Raw genomic sequence first — 23,745 nt, 5'->3', positions numbered from 1 at the left:
AATGATAAGTGCTATCAAGAATATCCAGGTAGACAAAATTTCATTGATGCTTTTGAGAACATAGACTAATGTTCTCATAGACTATTATAGATAATAATTTGTTAGTATTTATTCAAATTAAATCCAGGAATAGTGGCTGTAGTCCCAGCACTTTGGGAAGCTGGAACAAGAGTATTGTGATTTCAAGTCTTCCCTGGGGAATTTAGCAAGACCTAAAATTAAAAGTAAAAGGGGCTAATGACATAACTCAATTACAGAGTACCCTATGATTTGATTTTCACTACCAAAAAAAAAAAACACCCCAAAATTATACGTACATACACCTTAAACAAGTTGTCCTAAATTTGGAATATAATACAATATATAATCTAAAGAAATTCTCAGACAGATCTATGAGGAGCTGTCAGATCATGTCATTCATTATAGTGTTACTTGTGACACAATGGGCTGGATCAAAACTGGAAAATAATTGGGTAGAATAATTAGATAAACACATACCATTCACAATTGTGTGACACTATCATAGATTAGATGCATACCTTTGAGAAATAAAGGTACTCTTCAGAGTACAGTACTCAGTGGAAAACACACACACACGGCTTCAAAATGAGTAATATACTAAAGAAAGCAGAATATTCTACCTAAGCCTATGCCTCTTTAATGTAAAAATTATTTTTGAGCTAACGACAATCAAGAAGCAGTAAAAGGATGCAAAATTCTTCCTATTTTTCTGCTTTTCTGTCTGAAACCAAGAAACAAATTATCCCCTATTACAGACAGTTCTAGCACAGACCAGTCCAGAGACAGCGCCAGAACAGCTGCAGAAGTTCTTACTGGATTAGTTTCCTCCCACATATTTACTTTTGCATTTATTCAGGTTTCCCAGCCTTGAAAGCTTGAAAGAACTTTCCCTTGTCCTGTCTCTACCCTGCAGGTATTTCCTCTTTTGTTGAAAGTGCCTTTCTTATAATGCAGGATTTTAAGATATGTCTTTGTGTTACTTCTCAAGGAGGTTTCCTCATATAATGAGCACTGCACATGAGAACAACCCTGTTTTTCATCAGTCAGTCTTTCATTTTAGGCTTCATCCCTGCTAAGAAATCATGAGGTTGAGGGGAAAAATTAGTTTTCATTCTCACAATGTGTACCCTATGAAACATACAACAGAGAGAAGAATTTTTTTTAACCAAGTACCAATTGATAAGGGGACACACATATCACATTAAGTGTGATAAGTAACAGTAATAACATACGGAATTCATAAGCGTAGACAATGAAAATACAAAGACCAACTTACTGGCTGTTGTGAGGAAGGGAGGGAGTCAAGGGCAACAACTTCGGGCTCTCTCCCTACTGCCAATTCATTTTCAGATTTTATATCACTTATTTTAAATGCTAGAAATTTCTCTAACATAATTGCAATTGTTAGATGGTACATGATATTTGTGGCGAGATTTCATGATGAAAGGTAAACAATGGACTTTAGGGAAAGTTAGAACTGGCCTTAGACTCATGTGCATCTTAAACCCTGTTGGCCTCCAAACTTCTGAACATTAACTTTTTCAATTTTAAGTGAAGCCTTACAGAGTTGTTATGAAAATTAAATGTGATTACATATGTGCAGCACCTAGGAGTGAGCCTTGAAAATAAGAGGGCTCTAACACAGCTTAGCTCCTGTGTGATTCGGCTCTGAAATATATTGTACATAGGCAGTTTATGTTATTACAGCATATAAAGGGGGATGAAGAAATCCTTTTATTAAAAATTATTGATTGGTAAATTTTGGGAAGCTCTCTGGTCGTTAGTTCAAAAGATAATAAAATTTAGTTTAATAAAAAGTTATTTTTATAGGCCTGATATTGAAGTTTTCTTTTCTTTTCACTCTGATTTTTTTCCTACCAAACAGAATATGCTGAGTTTTTATTTGGGAAGTTTACCAAAAAAAAAAAAAAATCTTATAAACTTTTGGCAAATCTCTATCTGCCACCCTATTCAACTAATCTGTCACAAATAGAGAACAAATTCTCATGTCTCCTTTTCTGGGCTACAATGAGAGTTTTATATACTTTTAAAATTAGATTCTTTTGTAATTATAATATGTTGCTTTTGTACAAAGTATATTTTAAGGGCATCATACCTATATTTAATGAGGGATGCTTAACTAAAATCTTTGACAGTGGAATTTATAAGAATTTCAAAAACAAGCAAAAGAAGAATGCCTTGTTTCTACACAACTTTCCTTTGCTTCCTAAACTACAAGAGTCCATTTAATGTGACAACAGAGGAATGCTCCATTTGCGTTTAAAATTCAATGGCATTTAATTAACAATGGAACAAAAATATGGAGAAGAAAATGTAGGAGACTATAGAGTCAAACCTGATGTCAAATTCAATATTCACCAGAACTATCAGGTTTATTTGTTATTCTGTTCTTTCAATTGTATATCTGCAAGTTAGGGTAATATGGTCTGTGTTGTAGGATCTCAGAATAACTGCAAGAAAATTTATATGGATACAGTTTTCCACAGTTCTTGATGCAGAGTAAATATTCAATAAATTGACATTATTATTCATTAATTCAACAAATATTTTTGAATACATACTAAATGTCAGGTTCTAATCACTGGAGATAGAACAATGAATAAAACAGACAAAAACATCCAATCTTTACGGATATCAATAACTCATATGGAGAAAACTAAAACAAAAAATAAAATAGAATAAGCACTGTGGTATGAGAGCTTATTGATTTTCAAGTGAGTAGTCAAGCAAGCTCTTGGAAAAATATGACATTTACAAGAAGCCTAAAGGAGAATTGCAATGAGAAGAATGAAGATTTTCCTCTCTAAATGGGCAGCTCCATAATAACATGACAACTTAGAAGAGCATTCATCATGTATTCGTGATGCCTGGTTTGTCCTGCTGACTGAGTCTACATAAAATGAAACACAAATCCCCGCTTGAGAACCCTCGGGCTTCCCCAAAGGAGAAATATGTAGGTCAAGAAAATGGAGGATTAAAGACTGCAGAAATGTCTTGCCATTTCATTTCGGTCTGTGCTTCACTTCTCATATCAAAATATATGTGAATTCTTTAGATTATGAGCAAGAAAATTCTTATTCTGTTACATGCTGCAATAAGATTATCATCCTTGTTCCCTCTACTAAATATCGGGGAGGAAAAAAAATGTTTCAGGAGAAAAGATTGCCCAGATAACTCCATGTCTGGTGATGAAAAATAATTCCAGCTATACATTTGCAACTAAAGCAAGAACAATCTGATTGTGAGCTGCAGTGTGAAAGACAGAAGATTCTTGACAAAATTCTCCTTTCTTTCCTTTCTCTCTATCTCAGTTTTTCCCCTCTGAAGCTGGAGTGCCTTGGTATTGAAGTTGTTCTGTCAGTACAGAGGGATGAGCTTCGAATATTAAAATAGCTGTAGATCTCACACAGTGAATTATAAATAAAATTCTGAGTCAAAAGGTCATTGCCATTGGTTCCATGTGTCTTCCGGCCCTTGGCTCAGGAAATCTCTGATATGAATGCTTTGTGACTGGTGGATGCCTAGAAAAAGCCATATAACCAAATGTTCTATGAAATACAATTCCTGAAAGGTGCTCAACACTGAAGTGCAGACATACCTGACAGACATCACAGAAAAGACTAAATTATGCCTTAATTTTTAACTTACATATTTTAAACGTAGAGATATTTGAATTCTATTTCAGCACATATATAGAAAGGGGCATGAATTCTATACTACCTAAAAGTTATATTCATTTACTCTTAATGAAGTGCTTTCTCTTACCTTCTTTATGCCCAAAGAGAGAATTTTTAAAATGAAACACTTTCACTGACCAGTGCAGTCCCACATAGTCATGTGGCTGGGATTTCATCAGTACCACCCAAACCTGTCAGCTCTCTTCTTTTTCTTGAATAACCTTCACATGCTCTCATATGAGATGCACTCCATTGGCCCACTGCCATTAGTGGTGGTTAAAACACAAATCTTGCTGAAGATAATTATCAGTCATATATTTGCTAGTGTGAGGTAAGAGTCTGAGAGCCTACTGTCCTTGTATAGCAAGAAGCAGGAAATAATCAACAGAAAACATATGTAACTCAGAAAGTAAAGAACAAGCACTATCATTTCGATCTGTATTATCCTTACCACACACTTGAAGCCTGGCATAGAATCTAAGGGCACTGAAAAAAGTCTTGCTAGTGTGCTATGCAGCTGGTATTGCTCTTAAAATACTGATACAATATTGTCACAGATGAATCCAAATGCAAAGAAATTCTCATGGAAACATGCGTCTGGGCAGTGCACCTAATATGATGATTAGGCGTACCTTCATAAAATGAAGATAACAAAACTCCCTACATCAGAGGTGGATGTGTATATATTAAGTTGCAAAGTTTTATTCAACAATATGAGGCAGAAACTCATCTAGCAATTAAAAGACTACGTTCTATGTGTTACAAAAACTAGAAAGATTGAAACTTGTAATTCAAACAGTTACAATAATCATGCCATGAACTTTCAAGTAGATTGTAGATAATCAAAAACTATAAATGAGAACCTTCAATTCAAATGCTAACAAACAAAAATGAGGGTCTACTGCATTGCTGGTACTACCTGTACCATTACTGTGTTCTTATTCATTTTAAAGTTTTGCAATTGAGTTTATTTGTTTTTCTAAGTATAAAGTTATTTAATCTGCAAATAGTGATGATTTTATCTGCACTCGGTGCATTATCCCTTGTTTGTCTGCTTCAAGCGCTATTAAATTAGCCAAAACAATCTCATTCCTTCTACTTTTAATGACAATGACTCCAGCGCTGCAGCATTACATCCCATTCCCTCAGTCCTGTAATGTACTTATTTTTTAAACAATAGTTTCATGCTCGTTGAAAGCTTTAAATACAATACAATAAGGCAAAATCTTTTGGTAAAACTATATATGAAGGCCAAGCTTAGTGCTACATGCCTGTACTCCCAGCACTCAGGAGGCTGAGGAAGGATCACAGCCTGGACTACAATGTCAGTTCAAGACCAGCCTGAACATATAGTGAAACTCTTGTCTCAAAAAAAAAAAAAAAAAATCCCCTATATATTAAGAAGTATTTGTGATTTAAATACACAGTTATGTATGTTTAATGACACTTTATCTCCACAGACTCAAGCTATGCTCATCCAAAGAAATGGTCTTAAATTTTATAGACTCTATATTCATACATTCTATTCCTTCTTATAAATGAGTAACTGCTGTTGTCCTGTATGTAAGCAATGAGAACCTGGACTGAACATTGGATGCATGTGTAGACATCCCATTACAGTTCACCTCCTCAATTCAACCAAACATAGTGGTAACCATAAGACTACCTCTTTCCTAAAAGGTTATCATAAAACTATGGATTGTTAAGGACTGAAAACAACTTTAATGTTGCAAACACCAAGTGCCTGTCTTTTCTGTAAAATGTCTGAAAGGAATTTTCTCAGCCGTGCTAACACTATAATGTGATAGATGATTTTATTTTCCAAGATGTACCTCCATCTCTGGACAGGTTTGATCATGAACAAGTTGTATTTAAGCAAGAAATAACTTTGTGGAGCTTTTATTTTGCAGTTTGTTGAAAAAATATCTGAAGGTGAAAATAAGTATATTTTGGGGTTTTTTAAAATTCTGATTAATTAAAAATACCCAATTTCTCTTAACATTCCTAATCATTCCTAGTTTGTTGATTTTAGACAGTTGCATTACTCTGGGTGGCTGGAAGACATGAATCTTTGTTTCTTAGCTTTTCCTAGTTTCTAAACCTGACATCCCAGCTTTCCTAATTTAGATTCTAACTACATTCTTTCTATTGCTTCCCAAGTAGCTTCTAACATTAAACTTCTGAACAAGTCATTTATGAAAGGAAACAAGATTAAGAATCTGATAGATTTTTTCAAGTAGTTGGCAATTATTAAGTACCTATTCTTTCCTTTGCTAGGTTAATTACTAATGTTTATAACTGTTTACTAAAATGTTGCACTGGACTAAAGAGACTTGGGTTTTGTTCTAACATAATGGCATTCAGGTTTTCTATTTGGAAAGTTAAGGTGTTGATGTTCTCTAAATTCTTTTCTATTTTTTATACTCTGTAGGAATGCCAATGTATACATGTTGAAGAACAAGAAATCAACTTAACCTAATTTCAAAAGTGTTATGGTTTGATAACTAGTGGTCAGCTTAACACCAGCTGGATTACATCAGCATGCATCGAGAGAAGATGCTCCACCTGAGGAGGGTTGCTAGGATAAATAGGTGGAGAAGAAGAGAGGTGTTGGGAGGGATTGAGGTGTTAAGGAGGAATTATGGGTTCTCCTACGAGTTGCTGTCTGAGCTGTTGGTTCACCTGGAGAAGCTTTGGTCTTCACATCGAGCATTGCTTCCTGGCTCTGGAGGGGAAGACATGTGCTGCCTGGTCTCCAGGATGAACTCCTCATGCTGCTTCCTGGCACGTACCCAACTGTGCTTGTCGGAGGAGGAGCTCGGGGCCTCCGTGTCACTGAGGATAGCTGTGGTGCCTTTCAGGACAGCCCCACTCTTTGTTATGTGACTCCTCCTCGGCTCCAGTGAAAAACCCTCATCCCACTAGCACAGCTCCTTCATCCTGCTGGCATAGACTTTCTGGCTTCCACTGCTGACCCTTGGGTCTTCCTGGCACAGATCCGTAAAAGAGACTGGCATGAGTCCTTCTTGTGGGCTCTGGACTTCCAGTTGGACTCGTGAAGGCGTTGCCCTGAGCTCTGGGTTTTTATCTGGACTCATGTGGGACATTGCCCTGGAGTTTAGATTCTTGACTAAATAATATGTCTTTGGTGTTGCAGATAGATTTCCCGCATTTTCCCATGTTAACTTCCGGTGACTATTATAAAAATATTATAAACTCCATGTCCTGATCTGAATTGTTCTCTGTGTCCAACCCCTGACTACAACAAATAGATATCCATAAAATTATTACCAAAAAGATATCATGGGAGGGTTTATAACACCTAATATTTCATATGTGAGTTGAATGGATTGAAAAATACTAATAGTAACATAAAATATTAATAGTAACTTAATAATAACTTGTATATTAAGTTGCAAAGTTTATTCAGTAATATGAAGCAGAAATTCATCCAGCAGTTAAAGGACTATGTTCCAATGTGACACAAAAACTGGCAAGATAGAAACTAGAAACTAGTTGTATTCTTTGATACTGTGATTTGAGGAACTATTTTCAAGATGATAATATGTAATATACTAACAGGTGATTTCTTACTGTTATGTTTTTTTTGTTGGTTTGTTTTGGTTTTTTTTTTTTTTTGTTTTGTTTTGTTTTGCTTTGTAGTTCTGTATTACGTGTACCCTTACACCGCTTTGGTTTGTTTTGTGTTTTTCTCTTTTTCCTCTTAAATAAAAAAAAAAAAATTACAATAATCATGCATGAACTTTCAAGTAGATATATACAGTGATAATACATATTGTATGGGAATTAAGTTGGTATATAATAGGCTAATGAAAAAAGAAACAGAAAGATAGGAAATGAAATTATTTGAATTTTAGCCCTTTTTAACCCTTTAAAATTATTTAGAACTAAATAGTGACAACGATAAAAATGATTTTCATTTCAGCAGAGCCCAATCCCAAGAACTCATTGCCCTTTACTGCCTTCTGAAATATTTTTCTAGGCATAAATATACATACTGTAAATTAACAGCATTCTCCCTTACCAAAAAGAATATGGTTTCTTTTTAGTCCCCGTATAACAGCTAACATAAAAACATTATTCATTACAAGTTGGATAAAAATGAAACTCAACTAGTTTAATTTTAGGACACATCAGTGTTGAAGAATGAACCCAAAGAGCAAATTCTATGAGATTTAGAATACAATTTAATCATTCCCAAAGCCTAAAAATAATCATTGAAATTAATGTTATATAAATAAGTAGAGACCCTGAAAAACAATATTAGGAGCTCACTGTGTTTCAGAAAAGCACAAAAACTGCTTTGGGCTTTGTAAAAGCCATGTGACCTATATTTCTATTCATCATTTGTTTTCCTACCAATTCAGTCTCATATTCTCACTCCTCTCTCTCAACTTTTTTTCTTTCTTCTCCCTTCCCCTTCAGTTCATTTTATTTCTTTTACATATTTTCTTAACACACCAGAATATATAATCTATGGATAGCAGTGTTATTTACTAGTTGTATTTTTTTGATATAGAACACTACAAGAGTTTGCTATCAACAGTTTTCCTTTTGAACTGCTTTAATACCTAATAACTGCATAGCTTCTGAACTGAAATGTCAAACAACCTTATATTACAAAACTTTATGCTTTTTCATAACCTATAGAAATTCTCTCCACACAAGTATTAGCCTCTAAAAGGAAAGGCTAATAGATAGGAAGCATATGGACTCTCTTTGCTCAAGTCTCAAATCAAATAGGCACCCAAAGACCACGATCCAAAGTCATATAAAAACAGCATTTCATTTAGGAAGACTTTATTTTGTTTGTTTTGGGTATGTGTTTTTTTAATTGTGCTGGAAAAAGTAGTAGCACCACTGTGACTACAGAGAGAATGCTTGCATCAAGGCATGCAGAAAATCCTCTGCAGTTGTTTAAATAACCAAGAAGCAAACACCTATGGATAGTGGACTCAGAGATAAGCTGGTAAGCCAAGACTGAAGTGGATGTCTTGAGATGTACTATGGGAGCTGAGCAAAAAGCACATGACAAGGGCAAGAACCTAATTTGTAAGGAATTAGAGTTCAGTGATTGATTTGGAGTGACAAGCCACAGGATAATATAAAACTCTTCACTGTATGTTGTATGACATGTGGAGAGAGCATTTCTCCAAAGCAACAATAAGAAGCTCCACAGATATGATGCTTTAGACAATGACAGGCTATGCTACAGCCATCTTTAACTTGGTCAAGGTAACCGAAGTGGCGCATCCCTTCCCCTCAAAACACTGCTCTTTTATGGCAAAGAACACTGAGACCTGGGATCTGAAATGTATTACTTTTGATTACATGAAGTTGGCTTGGGTAGTTCAAGCTAAGTATCCATACTCTGAGTTTCTCTTGGGTTCTTACTTATGTTTCTGATCACTTTTTTTTATGAAGAATGACCTCAGAGGGAAATCCTAATTTCCCTAAGGCACAGCTAGTTATTAGTATGATGTTCAGGCATGGTCAGAAAAATTCCAAGTATTACCCCTCTTATCTTGATAAGTTCTCTATCTAAGCTCCTAGGTTTACCTTGATTTAAGGAATCACTATGTGGTCCAAATGTTCTTTTCTCAAGGTAGTTCATAAGCAACTGAATAAATTTGCATTAGAAATTCAATTAACTTTATATTAAAAGGTCAATTAACTGGGCCATGATAAAGATTGTTTTTAATTACTTTTCCTTGTACGGTATCTCTTCTTGTCTAAGCACAAGTGATATCATCAAATCACAGTCTCACTGTCTGCTGGTTGCTTAAACATAGTTGAAGAGCACTGGAAATGACTGAATTGGTTAAATGAACCAGCAGGGCACTCTTTAGGAAATGCATCACTGTTAAAAATCCTTTTGAGATTTTAGTATCAGTAAGCAATAGTAGAGTGCTTAACTTTCTCTAGTATTATTCATGACAATATCATTTATTATTTGTCCTTGTTAGTGTCTACTATTTGAGTATTTGATGATAATAAAGGAAAATGATTTTAGGGCTTCGTTCTTATTATACAGTGTCACAGTGTATTTTAAAATGTCTTCAAAACTAGATATTCCATTTCAGTAGAGAGATTTTAGATTTCTTTGTATTAATATGGATCAAATTACAACTCATTCATGAAGCACTGGAACATTTATACTTAGAGTAGCAGTATTGTGGCCACTGTTACTAAGAGAGACCAATTAATAGGCTAGCTCTCAGACAAAATGAAATGATATATAAATAAAGATATAAATATATAAGCAATATGTTAACATGTTTTATATATTGACATTTTAACTCAAATTCCAGGTGACTGGTAACTTAAAATTACTATTCAGTATTGACATGAGACAAAGTCTTGAAATAAAACATTATGTTTTATTTTTGCAGAGAGACACAGCCTTTAACAAACAAGAGCACTAACAATGTGTTAAACACTTTAGCAATGTTACCTAAACTATTATTTCTAGAATTTGATGAATAAAATGTATTGTTCTCATTTTATTGAATGCAAGACTTCAGCTTATGTTACAGCTAAGGTCATATAGAGATAGTTAGAGGAAGATGGAAAAAACACCACCTTTGGTCTGGTCTTTCAAAGTTTATACTTCCATCTAGGATAAAACCAATAATCATACAAGTAGGAAGAATATGAAATGTTTATAAAAAGGGATTAGGGAATGTTTTGAATGCTTACAAAGCAGTTTTGGAACTCACAGAAAAGGAATAGTTTAGGCCAGCACAATTCAACAACTGGGTTCAAAATAATGTAAAATAACTATTAAATGTTTTCTTCCCATAATAGGACCCTGTCAGTGAAGGAGGCATTAACTTACATTCTGTTGGGTGTTTATAATCTTTTGATGATCAATAACAGTTTGCAAACAAGTAACCAGTCCACAACCTATTCTGTAAGTGGCACAAGTTTAAGAAACTTCTTATGGAATTTTTCCCTTCTATGTCATTTTGGATAAAGCAAACCTCAAATTTATCCTATTTTTCTCTATATTACAGATAACAGTGAAGGGTTATGTCCTAAACCCTATAAATCTGTGTGAGGGTATTAATCTTAGTTGAAATGAAAGTAGTCCTTTCTTCCTTCCTTCCTTCCTTCCTTCTTTCCTTTTTTCTTCCCTTTTTCCCCTCCTACCTTCCTTTTCTTCCTTTTTTTTTGAATTTGGATCTTATTATGTTGTCCAGTGTGGTCTTGAATTCCTGGACTCTCCTCATCTTATAAAGTGCTAGAATACAGGTTTAAACTGTCATGTACATCTGGTATTGGTAGTTTAAATAAGCTGATCTTTTCTAAATCACAAAGGAAAGCTTTTTTAAAGAATGAACAATAGCCTTGAAATAGCATGATACTTACAGTGAATTACAAAATTTAAAAAAATATTCATACCTGCACCTCCGCCTATACTCAGAACCTTAATTTCTGATTTTGAACCTCCAATCCTGAAAAATAAAAGTATGTCATTTAAGAAAAATGTATGTGCTTTAAAAACATCTTACTATCAAGTCTACTTGAACAGAGAGACTAAATACACAACAAACAGAAGCTAGGTCAACATGAAAGGTCCCAATAATTTCAGTGGTTAACATTGCTGTCTTGAGAGTACCTTTAAAAACATAGAGTCTTTTAATTAATAACCTTGAATGGGCTTTGGGTCTCATAATACCATAAACCAAAGGCACTAGGATTGAGGATGTGGGCACTATCTGCTGTAAGTAGCTTGGATAAGATTAAGGGAGCAGAAAGATACTGTTAAAGTGCCTTGCTTGCTTTGCTACTTTATGCCCACCATGAACTGTTCTGTACAATGCCTGTCTACCATACCATTCTACCTTTGAGCCAGTAGATTACGAACTGAAACCTCTATCAACTATGAGCTAAATAAAGTTTTTGTCCTTTAACTTTGGGTGTTGGGTATTTTGTCTAGGCAATGAGAGAAAGGTAACTAAGACTAATTATACCCAAGTCATGCAGGAATCATGCGAACTCAATGACTTAATTCATCTCAATATCTTGCAAACATACTTGAACATTGCAAACATTCAACATTTATATTACAGCAATTATAATTATATGATTCTAGGTATTGCCAAGTTACCTACTTAAATTAGTTCTTTGGCTACTCTCTGAATTGGTCATAGTCACATTTCATATATCTAGTAATGATAACAAAAATTATTGAACACTGTTATAGGTTGTGTCTGGATGCCTCCCACTCAAAACCTTATGTGGTCATAGTGGTTTTTGTTTTGCTTTGGTTTGGTTTTTTTCCAGAGGTTGCTGAATCTAGAGTTTGTGATTGATCCCTAGTGCAGTGCTGGGATTAAGGGTGCTGGCATTAAGGATGGATGATTTATAGATCAGTCCACTGACTGGACTGGCAACAGCCTAATTCTAGTAGACTGGATGCAATATAAGGGACAGAAAGAGGCTTGTTTGGTGTCTCCCTCCTGTTGCTTTTGCTATCTTCCGCTGCCATGGTCTGTTTCCCCTCTGCCATGTGCCACCTTGCCTCGGAGTCAGTCTATTATGGACTGAAACCTCTACAGACTTTGAGCTAAATAAACCTTTTCTTCTCTAACTTTGGGTGTTAGGTATTTTGTCCCAGCAAAGAGAAAAGTCACTATGACAGAATTTGGTACTAGAAGTAGGGTTGTTGCTGTGACTATACCTGACCATGCGATTCAGGAGCTTTTTCAGAATGGCTTATGGAAAGAGTTTGGAAAGATTCAGAGATACTAGATGAAAAATGAGAGCTAGAATACTTAGGCAGTTCTCTATGGAAGATTCTGATCAGAGCTCAGAAGACTAAAAGGCTGATAGAAATCTTGCTGGTAAAATCAGGATCAGAAGGTTTCTGCTGGGAAGAAAGACTGCACTGGCTCTTGGATTCAGAGGTTATATGTTATAGCTTGGCAGAAAGTTTGTCTGCATTTTGCTTGTATCCAGAAATTTTATCTGAGATTACAATTAAGGGTGATAGACAAATTAATCTGGCAGAGGAAATTTCAAGGAAGTCAAATGTTGAGTCAATGGCATGGCAATTGCTGGGTGCTTTTACCCAGATTTATGTTGAGAATCAAGAGCAAAGAGTTCAGCAGATGATTTAAAATGTTGTGAGTTTGGACAGAAAGAAAGTTATGGCCTGCAAAGATAGAGCAGAGGAGATCTTGTTCACTGAGAAACTATAGGAAAATAGAAAAGATGACCTGAGGGCACCACAAGAAACAGCAGCACTCCAACATGTGTGGTCTCAAAATTGCAAAACTGAAAGACTGTTTTGAAAAGAAAGCAGCTGTAGGTCATAGTACAGAATGGTTGCAGCAGAGAGACTTTGTTCCTCAGAACTGAATTCAGTGTGCTCAGTGATCCCAGTACTTCACCTCTACAGCCAAGAGATTAGGAAGCCTGGCTCCTTCTCCAGCTAGCAGCAGACCTTGGTATCTTCCACAAGGCACTGTACTTAAATGCACACAGAATGGAAGACTTGTGTGTAGTTAGGGAGGCTTCCACATAGATTTCAGAAGAAGTTCTGGGAGGCCAGGCAGTGTGCTCCTGAGAAGGCAGTTATGAGTGTGAAGCCAAAGGTTCAATAGAGATGCCAGAATTTTGGAGAAGGCAAAAACATGAATTATCTAAAGAAAACATCAAGGAGGGAGCAAAATATGCCCAAAGAGAAGGCCATATAAGCTATACTACCAGCAGTGCTCTAGGGGCAGAGACACCCAGGCCCTTTGAAGTTCACATCTTGCCACAGATTAGTTTGGATATAGGACATGGAACTGCAGGACTTAATGTTTGTCCTGCTGGATTTTGGACTTGGCTTTGGTCCCATATCTTTGTATCCCCATGTGTAAATTTTGGAATGGAAATGTTTGTCTTGTGGAACTGAATGAAGAATATATTTTTCTTTTCATTTGGACAAGGTCTCACAGCTAAAAGTTTGCCTGAAATCTTAGAGAAGGCTTTTGATTTGGACTTTTCAGTAATGTTGAAACTGCTAGGACATTGGGAACTCTTGGAGATGAACTAAATGCCTATGCATAAATGTTTGTGCATGAGTCTTTGGCAGGCCAGAGGTGATATGTTTTGTTTTATGTCTAGACACTCCCTCAAAGCCTTATAGTACCTACCCAGAGGTTGCTGAATCTACTGTATGTGACTGATTCCTAGTGAAATGTTGGAATTAAAAGTGCTGGGATTAAGGATGGCTGATTTCTGGATCAGTCCACTGAATGGACTGGCAACAGCCTAATCCCAATAGACTAGGTACAATATAGGAGGCAGAAAGAGGCTTGTTTGGTGTCTCCCTCCTATTGCTATCTTCCACTGCCATGAATTGTTATCTCTTTTCCATGTGCAACCCTGACTTGGAGCCAGCCTATTATGGACTAAAACCTCTTCAAATTTTGAGCTAAAAAAAACCTTTCCTTCTCTAATTTTGGGTGTTAGGTATTTAGTAACTAAGAAAAACACATTATTTTTCAGGCAAGAGTCTAAATGCTTTATGTATAACAATAACATAGTTTAAAGGAGCTATAACTACCTTCCGGTCCTACATATCTACCTCCATATAGGCAAAGTGAAAATCCTTTTCTGGGGAAATAGTCCCAGTGAGATGTGTTGATGCCTGAAGATCTCCAGGGAATAGCTGAGGCAACCTTCATTTAATAAAACAAGCCACTCACTCAACAAATTCCCCCTTCCATATGAAAATAGGATCCTAACCATTTTTAGTGACTTGTTTATTTTGTATTAGGGAGACAATCATGGCTCATCAATTGGTTGGAGATCTCTTCACCCCTGAGAATGACAACTAAAACAAAAAGGGAACCAAAAAGGAAACTAGAAGAATAAATAAAGGCAGTACAGGAAAAATTAATAATAGGTAAGAGAAAGTAATACATACATATGATGAAATGGATAATAAGAAGGGTACTATAAAAAGAAACATTCTTGGAAGTTAAAAATTTTAATAGATGAACTAAAACATAAATTTGTAGAAAATCAGATTATAGAAAAACTAGGGAAGTACTATAAGAGTTTTGATGAATGATGAGTAGGTACTTTAAATGAATAAAATAGATAAGAGGAATGATTCAATACTACTTGAAATGACTCATAGAATACTCACAAAGATGACGAAAAAGACCCACCCCATGATTCAGTAATTTATAATCTCAGAAAATGAGAGATAAGGAAAAGATACTAAAATTTTTAAGGCAGGATAAGCAAACCAAATAAAAACAAATTACAAAAACGCTGTAACACAAAACTGAGGAAACTGAATGGCTTTGGATGTCTTAATAACAATATGAGTAGCTGACAGATAACAGAAAAATATCTTTACATTAGTTATATAAAATCATTTTCAGGATAGTGTTTTATACATAGTCAACTATGTAATAAAGATAAATAGAAACAAAGGGATTTTCAACATACGAAGTCCCCCAAAATTTGCTATTCATTAACACAGCTGTGTTCCACCATTAGAGACTCAAATACAGGAGATAATTTCTAAGAAATAAATTCCTTCATCAACAGTTACATAGATGATCCAAAGAAAACTTTCCTAGAGTGCAAAAAGGAATAGAGGGCCTCTGAGAAGATATTTTCACAGGGAAAGTCAAACAGATTACTTGATATGTCTAGATATACTAAGAGCACAGTAATACATCTGCTTGGGCATAAATGGAGTGATAGACACATAGAAAACTAAGAAAAGAAACTCAAATCAATAAAATTATAGTCAGCTCTCAAGAAAAAAAAATTGTACATGAAAGTAAATGTAATTATAGTATATTGCTCAAATAAGAATAATATATTCATAGGCAAAATGACATACCAATCATATTATATCACAACATTTAACATAAATACACTGACATGATAGGGGAAATGTGTATGCTTATTTAGATATTTTAATATAATAAAATCAAGAACTAGAAGAAAAGCATGACTTTTAGTCATATGAAAGAAAACTGCATAAGAAGCAAATGATTTTGAAGGGTGAAATGATTGCTTCTGCAAAGTATGAATCAGTTGGAGTGGTAGGACAAGGAACCACTATTATTTGTTGCTGTTACAATCTTTCTGGAACCACTTGATTTCTTAAAGACATGAGCATGCTCTGCTTTGATGAAAATGTTAAAGTAAGCAGGCTAAGTCCTCACCCAATCAATAGCCAAGTCCAGCTGTAGCAAGCCCCCCACTCAGCAAACCCTGCTGTCCCACCAAGGGAATTGGAACCACTTTATAACTTCTAAAGAACTTCCGGCAAGATTAAAAGACCCTTCAACTAAATCTAATTTCAAATACTTCCTTTAGGAAAAAATTATTTTTGTAATAAAAGATATTTTGATTACAATACTCCTAATTATGCATTACCATTACAAGTGCAAATTTAATTATGATTGAAAATTCATCAGTCTTTCACAAAATTTACATGGGACATTCACTCCAGCTAGTCTGGGTACACTTGGACAGGGAATGGACTAGCATTCATTATGGTTTCATTGTATCTATGTATGGTACCTCTCAGACCCAGCTGTGGGGCTGAAAACACTCCAGGATCAGGATATGCTACACAAGGAAGGCAGAAATTAACTTACTGTTTTTCATTTTCAAATGACTCCCCAAAATAGTAAACTAAATTAGTTCCTGGATCAGAAGTTATCTGTATTAGATACCTGCTTTGATTTTTGTATCACTATCTTTTTACTTATTAACTTTTTAATGTGTATACTCTAAAATGAATGTCCGAGAAGTTAACCACATAAAACAGAAAATAGGTGAAACAGAATTCCATATACACTCAACAATGTCTGCTTTGGTCCAGCAGAGGCACTGCAGTGGTAAAATAATTTCAGGCCTAAAAGAGAAAAATTCAGCAAAAGATAAAACATCAGGTTCCTTTGCTTTTGCAAATTGCATCCGAAGTCAGTCATTTCTTCTCAGTTTTCCATCATTATTTCCTGAAGCAGAGGGAGTTACAGCAATTCATCCCCAGATAGGCGATTTGATTATCTTTAGCATGTGGAATCTGTTACTCTTGTAATGCTTATCAGCTCTGGCACAAATTGAACACATTAATCACCAATAAAAGGAGTCTGTGAGAAGGATAAAAAGTAGTGACTTTCACTGATAATGGAAAAATGCTCTTTTTTAAAGGATCACATTGCTAATACTAAGTTGAAAGTAAAGCCCCCCCCCCTTTTTTTAGAATGATAATGGTAATAACGGGTAAAGACAGATGAATTTAAACAAATATTATGAGAACCAAGAAACGTACCCACTCAATCTTCAGGGACAAATAGTACTGGCAATTATTTATGTTTGATTCTAATGAGAAAAATATCACGTTCCACTTGGGGCTTTTTTTAAATATAAAACTTGGAATAGGTATGAAAGATCAGAATTCAAAAAGTGATATATCTTTTCCCAGATGAACAAGTATTTGTTCCTTCAAATGGTTAACACTTATCTCTGGGCAAATGGAAAAAGCAGCACGAATTGCAGCCTCTGTGTTTAAAGCAAACTTCTAAACCAGCCCTGCAAGAAGCAGGCAGGAAGGGGCTGCTGGGTCGGGGGAGGTGGGGAGAGGGAAAGGAGTGACTGCCCTTATCCTAACGCCCTGCCTGCCTGCGAGGCTGGGCTGGATCCATCTATCAAGGCACGCAGCAATCTGGGGCTCTGTCCCTTTGACAAGAAAGTCCCTCTTTGTTACCTTGCTATTATGCCTGGCAGCTGCTTGTCCATGAATTCCCGCATGCATTGGTATTCCGTGGAATTGTTGAGAAACCTCCGAAAAGCTTCAAAATATCTGCCGTGATCAGAAAACAAGCTCCTCATGGAAGATGCCATATTGTGTTTTCTAAGGAAGACAGGGAGGGAAACGCTTAACTTCCTCTCCTTCTCTCCCTAGTTCCCTATTTCTCTCCCCACCCCCACCAGCTGCTATTTAAAGAAGAAGAAAGAATGAGGAAAAGGAGAAGGAAAAGGGAAAGAAGGAAAAAAAAAAAAAAAAAAAACAGAAGAGGTCTTGCTTTGAATTTAGCATGTATTCAGAGCTGGTGTGCAGAGCTTAATAAATCAGTATTTGGACTGATATTTTAACGCTTGCAGTTTTTATTTTTCAAAATAAATAGAAATATTAAACTAAAATAAGTCAATCCAAAGGTGAAACTTGTTTTAAAATTCTAAAGTTCCGAAAGACATGAACGGAGATTGCATTCAAATCACTTCCTGTTTTGTTGGCAGCTACCACAAGTTAAGTTCCAAGTGGAAAAGTGGCTTTTTAAAGAGACAAAACAGTGGGGTAAACAGGGCAGCAGAAATCTATTTATCCCAGAACCATTTTTAGAAATCTATGGCTGCTGCAGTCTGACAAAAGGCTCTTACCTGCTTCCCTGCTTTTGTACAGGAGAGCACTTCATGAAGTCACATCTCTCAACTTTTGAACCTTGAACTCACTTGTTTTATTTCTTTAAATGCTATTGACTGATTGGAACCCAGAAAGTCTCTTAGGTCCAAGAGTAGCCTGAGTGGTACTAGCTAGAAGCTCATAGTGAAGAGTTATGGTTGTTTAATATATTTGCCTGAACTCTCAGGCTCCTCTATCTTGAGTATAAGGGCCAAAAGACAGGTGCCACAATTATGTTCTGTCAGGTTGCCTACAGTAGAATTTCAGTTTTTTAAACTGATTAAATATGTGATTGAACTATTCCATATTGAGATATTCTCTACTGTCAAGTATTCTACATCTTTGGTACAAGCAGCTGAGTTAAAAATATTGTAGGTACTCAGATAGGGCTGGGCCCTTGATGGAGCCAATGCAGAAGACCAGATACCTTGCAGCACTGGAGGAGACAGACAACACTGCTGAGGGCCAGATCTCAAGGCAAAAGGCAAAACAAATGCAACCACACCCAAAGTATAAACATCAGGGATTGGTATCTCAATAGGTATGGATCACTTTGAGAAAGCCCGCAGTCACCATCCCAACCCCCTACAGAAAGTCACTGCTCTTTTAAGCATGCCTGCTTGCTACTGGACTCATTTCCCCACTTGTCTCTGATTTGGTCAGTTTTACCTGAACAGTTAATCTTATTTGAATTTAGCATGTATTCAGAGCTGGTGTGCAGAGCTTAATAAATCAGTATTTGGACTGATATTTTAACGCTTGACAGTCTTTAGCAACCCCTTCTGCCTCTCTTTCAGACACAAGCTTTCTTTCCCTCAATAAATATATTATGCTGTTCACCTCCATTGATCCTAAAATTTATTCTTTGATTTTAGAGAATACGCACTGGTACTAGACATCTGGTAGGTTGGAAGCTCATTCCCCTATATCATTTTTATTAGTGGATAACTTGGTTTTACTAATGGCTCCTGTAATTCTAGTTATCAAGTACTTGCTCTGTGCCAGGAATTATGTGATTTTTTTGTCAAATACAGGATTTTTCCTTTTCAGGGACTTCATGAGGAGAAGACTGTTTCTGAGAAGTTGTACCTTGTTCAAAGATGCCCAGCTAAGAATCAGCAGGGCCAATATATAATTCCAGGCTTTTACATGCAGGACCAGTGCTTTCACTGAAGTCTTTATGTCCAGCCAAAATCTGCATCCTTTTGACTTCAAATATCACTTCTATTTCAGGTTGCCTAAGCAATGTGAAGTGCCTAAGCACTTCTTAAAATCTTTTTAAATGAACACAATATGCCAGAGGCTGCCTATTCAATGTAAGGTATTACCATTGTCTAGACTTAGGCTATTGTTTCCCAATGGTTTTTAAAAATTTTATTAGATATTTTGCAGGAATGTTTACATAGTCAGATAATTTAATAGCACAGTTTTCAGTAGATACTTCTGGATATTTATAACATGTTTAACAATTAAAGTTCTTGTTTTTGGTCACATGCTATCTTAAAATGCAGATAGATATACTCATGCCTACGTTATTTTTCTGATTAGTTTTGTAGGCTCTTGCAGAAAAAAAAGTGCTAGGCATGATAGTGCATGCCTGTAATCCCAGAATTTAGGAAGCTAAAGCAGGAGGATTGCCAAGAGTTTAAGAGAACAGCCTGGGGTACATACTGAGTCCTTGGCCATGAACTACATAGCAGTAAGATTTAAAAAAAAAAAAAAAGGAAGAAAAACAAAAAATAAATATAAAAAGAAGAAAATTCGTTACATTTGATTAAATACTGATTTCAGCAGTTACTACTTTTTCACATTTTATGTAGAACATATTATTTTTAATAATCCATGAACTAGAATTGTCCTAGGAATCAACCACTTAACTGGAATCACCAAATCTTAGGAATCCTCCTCTTTTTTGAAAATTGGAGCATAGGTTAGGATATCTGTCTCTTGCCAAGACCTCTCAAAGGTCAAAGTTATGATGTCATTATTACTTCTATAAATTTTGCAACAAAGTGGGGTACAGTAATTCTTTTAGACTTAAAAGATTATTTAATTTGTTTTCTAATTTTTTGGCCAATTTTGGTCTTTCGTTCCCTGTCACCTATTATTTATGAATCTATTATCATATCAAAGTGCCCTACATACGTCATTGTCATTTTGTGTAACACTCAGACCTCTGGGGGTAGAACTATTGATATCATCAAATGAGACTCAGACCAGAGTTTACAAGATCTTATGACTTCTAAGAAAAGAGCCTGGATCTAAATCTATGTTTGATTCTGAAGACCATTTTTAAAATTATAACATAATACTTCTCATTTTGTGGATTTCCAGTATGATAACTATTTTTCATGTTAGAAAAGACTGGAACAAAGAAAAAGTAGAGTTATTCTATATTCTTTGTACCATGTATTACTAGCATGCAATCTCTAAATCAAAACACAAAAGTGTTTCCTTTTTTGATCTTGCTGTGGGTGTGCTATACCCCCCAAAAAAGAAACAAAATAGTAAATAAGACACAAAAAGTAGCAAAATATTCAGGACCCACTTTATTATATGTAGCACTCTTCAGATATCTGGGATTTAATCTTCCAAATACTGCTTTCATTGACTCTTTATCCTTCTATATCCCATCATTTAAATACCATAAAATCTATCAATCAAATAATAGATTGATAAAGGGATACCTATATATGATAAAAGCCAAACTATTAAATCGTTTTAACTCAATAGTTCAATGAATTCTATTTTCTTGGCACGAATTGAAGGGGAAGATATTTTAAACAAATTAATTGGGTTTTTTATTTGCTGTGTCTCTCTCACACAGAAGCTTTTTTTCTTTCAATAAATATATCATGCCCTTAATCTCCATTGTCCCTAAAATTCATTCTTTGATTTTAGAGAACACAAATTCTTACTGGACATCTAGTAGGTTGGGAGTTTCTTTCTCCTATACCAATAGTAAAATACTGTAAACAAAACACGGCTACTGTGAACTATGAACATTTACTCTCAAAAGTCATTAAGATTTGTTTTATGGGTGTGGTATATAGATGGAAACACCTTTGCAGTAATCCTGGGTTTTAGTAGACCCACCCAAAGGACCGCCAATGTTTATCTGGGACTCCTTTGTAATTTTTAGAATTGGCTATGAGCAGGGGCTCCCTACCCACTTTTCCTTATATAATGGGAGGTAAGAGGTTGGGTTTGCAGATTGCCAATAGGTAACTGAAAACAGTATAAATCTTAACATCTCTGTTTCCTTTATTACCTTACAATTATAGATCACATCTCTGCTGAGCTCTGCATGCAGTTATGTTAGTCACTGAAGGGGCATCTATATAAAAAATAACATTGTAAGGTTTATTAACCCTAAATGTACTTAACCTAACTCATCTTCTTTCAATATGTAGGACACCAAGATAAGGATAACCAGGATATTATCACCATTCCCAGGGACATTCAATTCCCAGCATCTACAGGATCTTATTCCAGACCTCTGAAGCAGCATCTAAATGTTTCTAGTCATTGCCTAAACATTCAGGAACAGCAGAGCCTCACAGACAGAAGATTCCATGATGATATTATTCCCTGACTCACGCATGAACAGAAGCAAGCGCATGACAGAACTGAGGCAGCACCTTCCTCAAGTAGGAGCAATCATTGCCTGAGAACCAGATTGCCCCCATAAGCCATAATAGTCCACTGGAGGCATCTCACAAACACAGTTCTGAACTAAAAATCAGCCAGACCAGGTTGGATCCATATTATCTACCCTGTCAGCTATGCAAACTACCTCCTTCAACTAGGCAAAGTCTCAGCATTTACCTTTGTCCTCTGTTATCTAAAACCTCAACTTCTTTTGTCAATCCTTGAACACATAACATAATTCTTTCCTTTGTACTTGCCAGCATAGCTACATTGATTAAAGTTTTTTCTGGACTTTCACTTCTGCTGGTCTCTTTAATTGGTATTATGGAACAACTAGCCAGCCACGGTCCATTTGGGGTCCCCAGAACTCAGGCTTTCACCCTAAAACTGCCATGCTTTCAGGTACAGTCAGTAATTAGAGGACTATGCAAGCCCTGCTTCTACTTCTTGCTACTCCCTTTTCTCTCTGTGGAACTGACCAGTCAGTCAGTTGAATTAGGATTCAATTTCTTTGTATGGAGAGGACTGCAATCATAATCTTACTTTCAATTCTAATATTCTAAAATTATTTTGAGTTTAAGCCTTTTAAACAGAGAGGTGGCTTAGATTAAAAGTATGAGGCTACCTTGGTGCATCTGGTACTCATTCTCTTTGGTATTTCTCCTTTTCTAAAACAAATTAAAATCTATTTTTCAATTTTAAGCAAAAATTACACCATCAAGCTGCATTAACCATTCGGAAAACATAAGGAGATCATAGTAATTACCCATATGTTCACAGACAGCAGAAAATAAAGTCTGTTTATCAATATGGCATTATTTCCTATATAAGACCTTAAGAGTTGTTTTTAAATATAGCCGATATGTATTGAGCACAAGCCTCTTTCTCAGTGTATTCTGTCATCAGCCATTACAAGAGGAGATATCAGTGGGTTCAGGTAGCTGGAAGCTGACCTCCTGAAAATATAGCTGCTGTTATGTTTCAGTGTATGCATTTCATGCCACCAGAGGAATTTGTGGTCAATAAAATTATAGTTTAAAAAGAGGCATAATATACATAAAGGCATATTTAAAGCTTCTTTGTTCTGTCCAAATTAATATTTTTATTGAGACATATCTACCAACATGAAATACAGATTGGGCCCAAGACATGAACAGCATGTGGGATTAATTTCATGGCTCGAAAATTTCATTTTTGGCTATTCTGAACTGAATTGTATCTCTGAACTATCTTATCTCTGAAATTCTCCATTCCTAAAACAATGTTGGAAGGGAAAACACATGCCTAAAAATTGTATTCTATTTTATTGTCTGTTTTAAATTTGGATGTCAAGTAAAATGTTGGCTGAGATTTTAAAGTGGGTTGCAAGTTTCACAGTATGTGGCCTTCACTAGTCAAAAAAACACTGAAAAGCTCCCAAGCTTTTCATAGTATTGTTGCTAGAATCATGTTTCTAAGGTTCTTTTTTTAAAATCACCTATCTCCTGTCAAGATAAAAAATGAATGCATATTGTAATTTATTTTTTTAGTGAGTTCATTTTCCTTAATTTGGATTTAAAATATTAACTGCAATCCAGTAGAGAGAGAAGATAACTCAGACTTCTTAGTAGCTACATCCAGACTTACATAGTAAAAATGGGGCAAAAAATGATATTGATAATACTCAAGCAAATAATTTCAGAAAAACTCAAAGACCAAGCCAAACTGATACGTAAAAACTCAAATTAGAATTAGAATTCAAAGCAAGATCTCAGTGACCATAGGGTTCTGTACCTTACTGCTACATATAGACGGAAGAATAAGTGAGCTCCAGCTCTTGAGAAACTTAATTAAAAGTTATATTAAACCTGGAATTCTCCTGAAAGAATTTGTACTTACTTTAATAAAGGCTGTTTCTCCTGGAGAAGCATTTCTAAT

At 35.5% G+C, this 23,745-nt stretch overlaps 1 protein-coding gene across 2 annotated transcripts in view; it reads right to left on the bottom strand.

The window, feature by feature from the left end:
- The window catches only part of Hnmt (histamine N-methyltransferase), a 46,416-nt gene extending 28,243 nt beyond the window's left edge, over positions 1-18,173 (bottom strand). The window contains exons 1-3 of one of the 2 annotated variants that reach the window (XM_063258711.1): positions 18,156-18,173; positions 17,482-17,628; positions 11,145-11,197 (exon numbers count right to left, since the gene is read on the bottom strand). In XM_063258711.1, the coding sequence (XP_063114781.1) occupies positions 11,145-11,197; positions 17,482-17,618 (190 nt within the window). In that variant the 5' untranslated portion in view covers positions 17,619-17,628; positions 18,156-18,173. 2 annotated transcript variants of the gene reach the window in all.
- Positions 18,174-23,745: the final 5,572 nt, after the last annotated feature.

This window comes from Cavia porcellus, unplaced genomic scaffold (genome assembly GCF_034190915.1).
Source record: "Cavia porcellus strain 051 isolate PalLab524CR breed Dunkin Hartley unplaced genomic scaffold, mCavPor4.1 scaffold_12, whole genome shotgun sequence".
NCBI classification, from domain to species: domain Eukaryota; kingdom Metazoa; phylum Chordata; class Mammalia; order Rodentia; family Caviidae; genus Cavia; species Cavia porcellus.
Note: the sequence above shows the minus strand (reverse complement) of the source record. Positions and strands in the feature narration are given on the sequence as shown.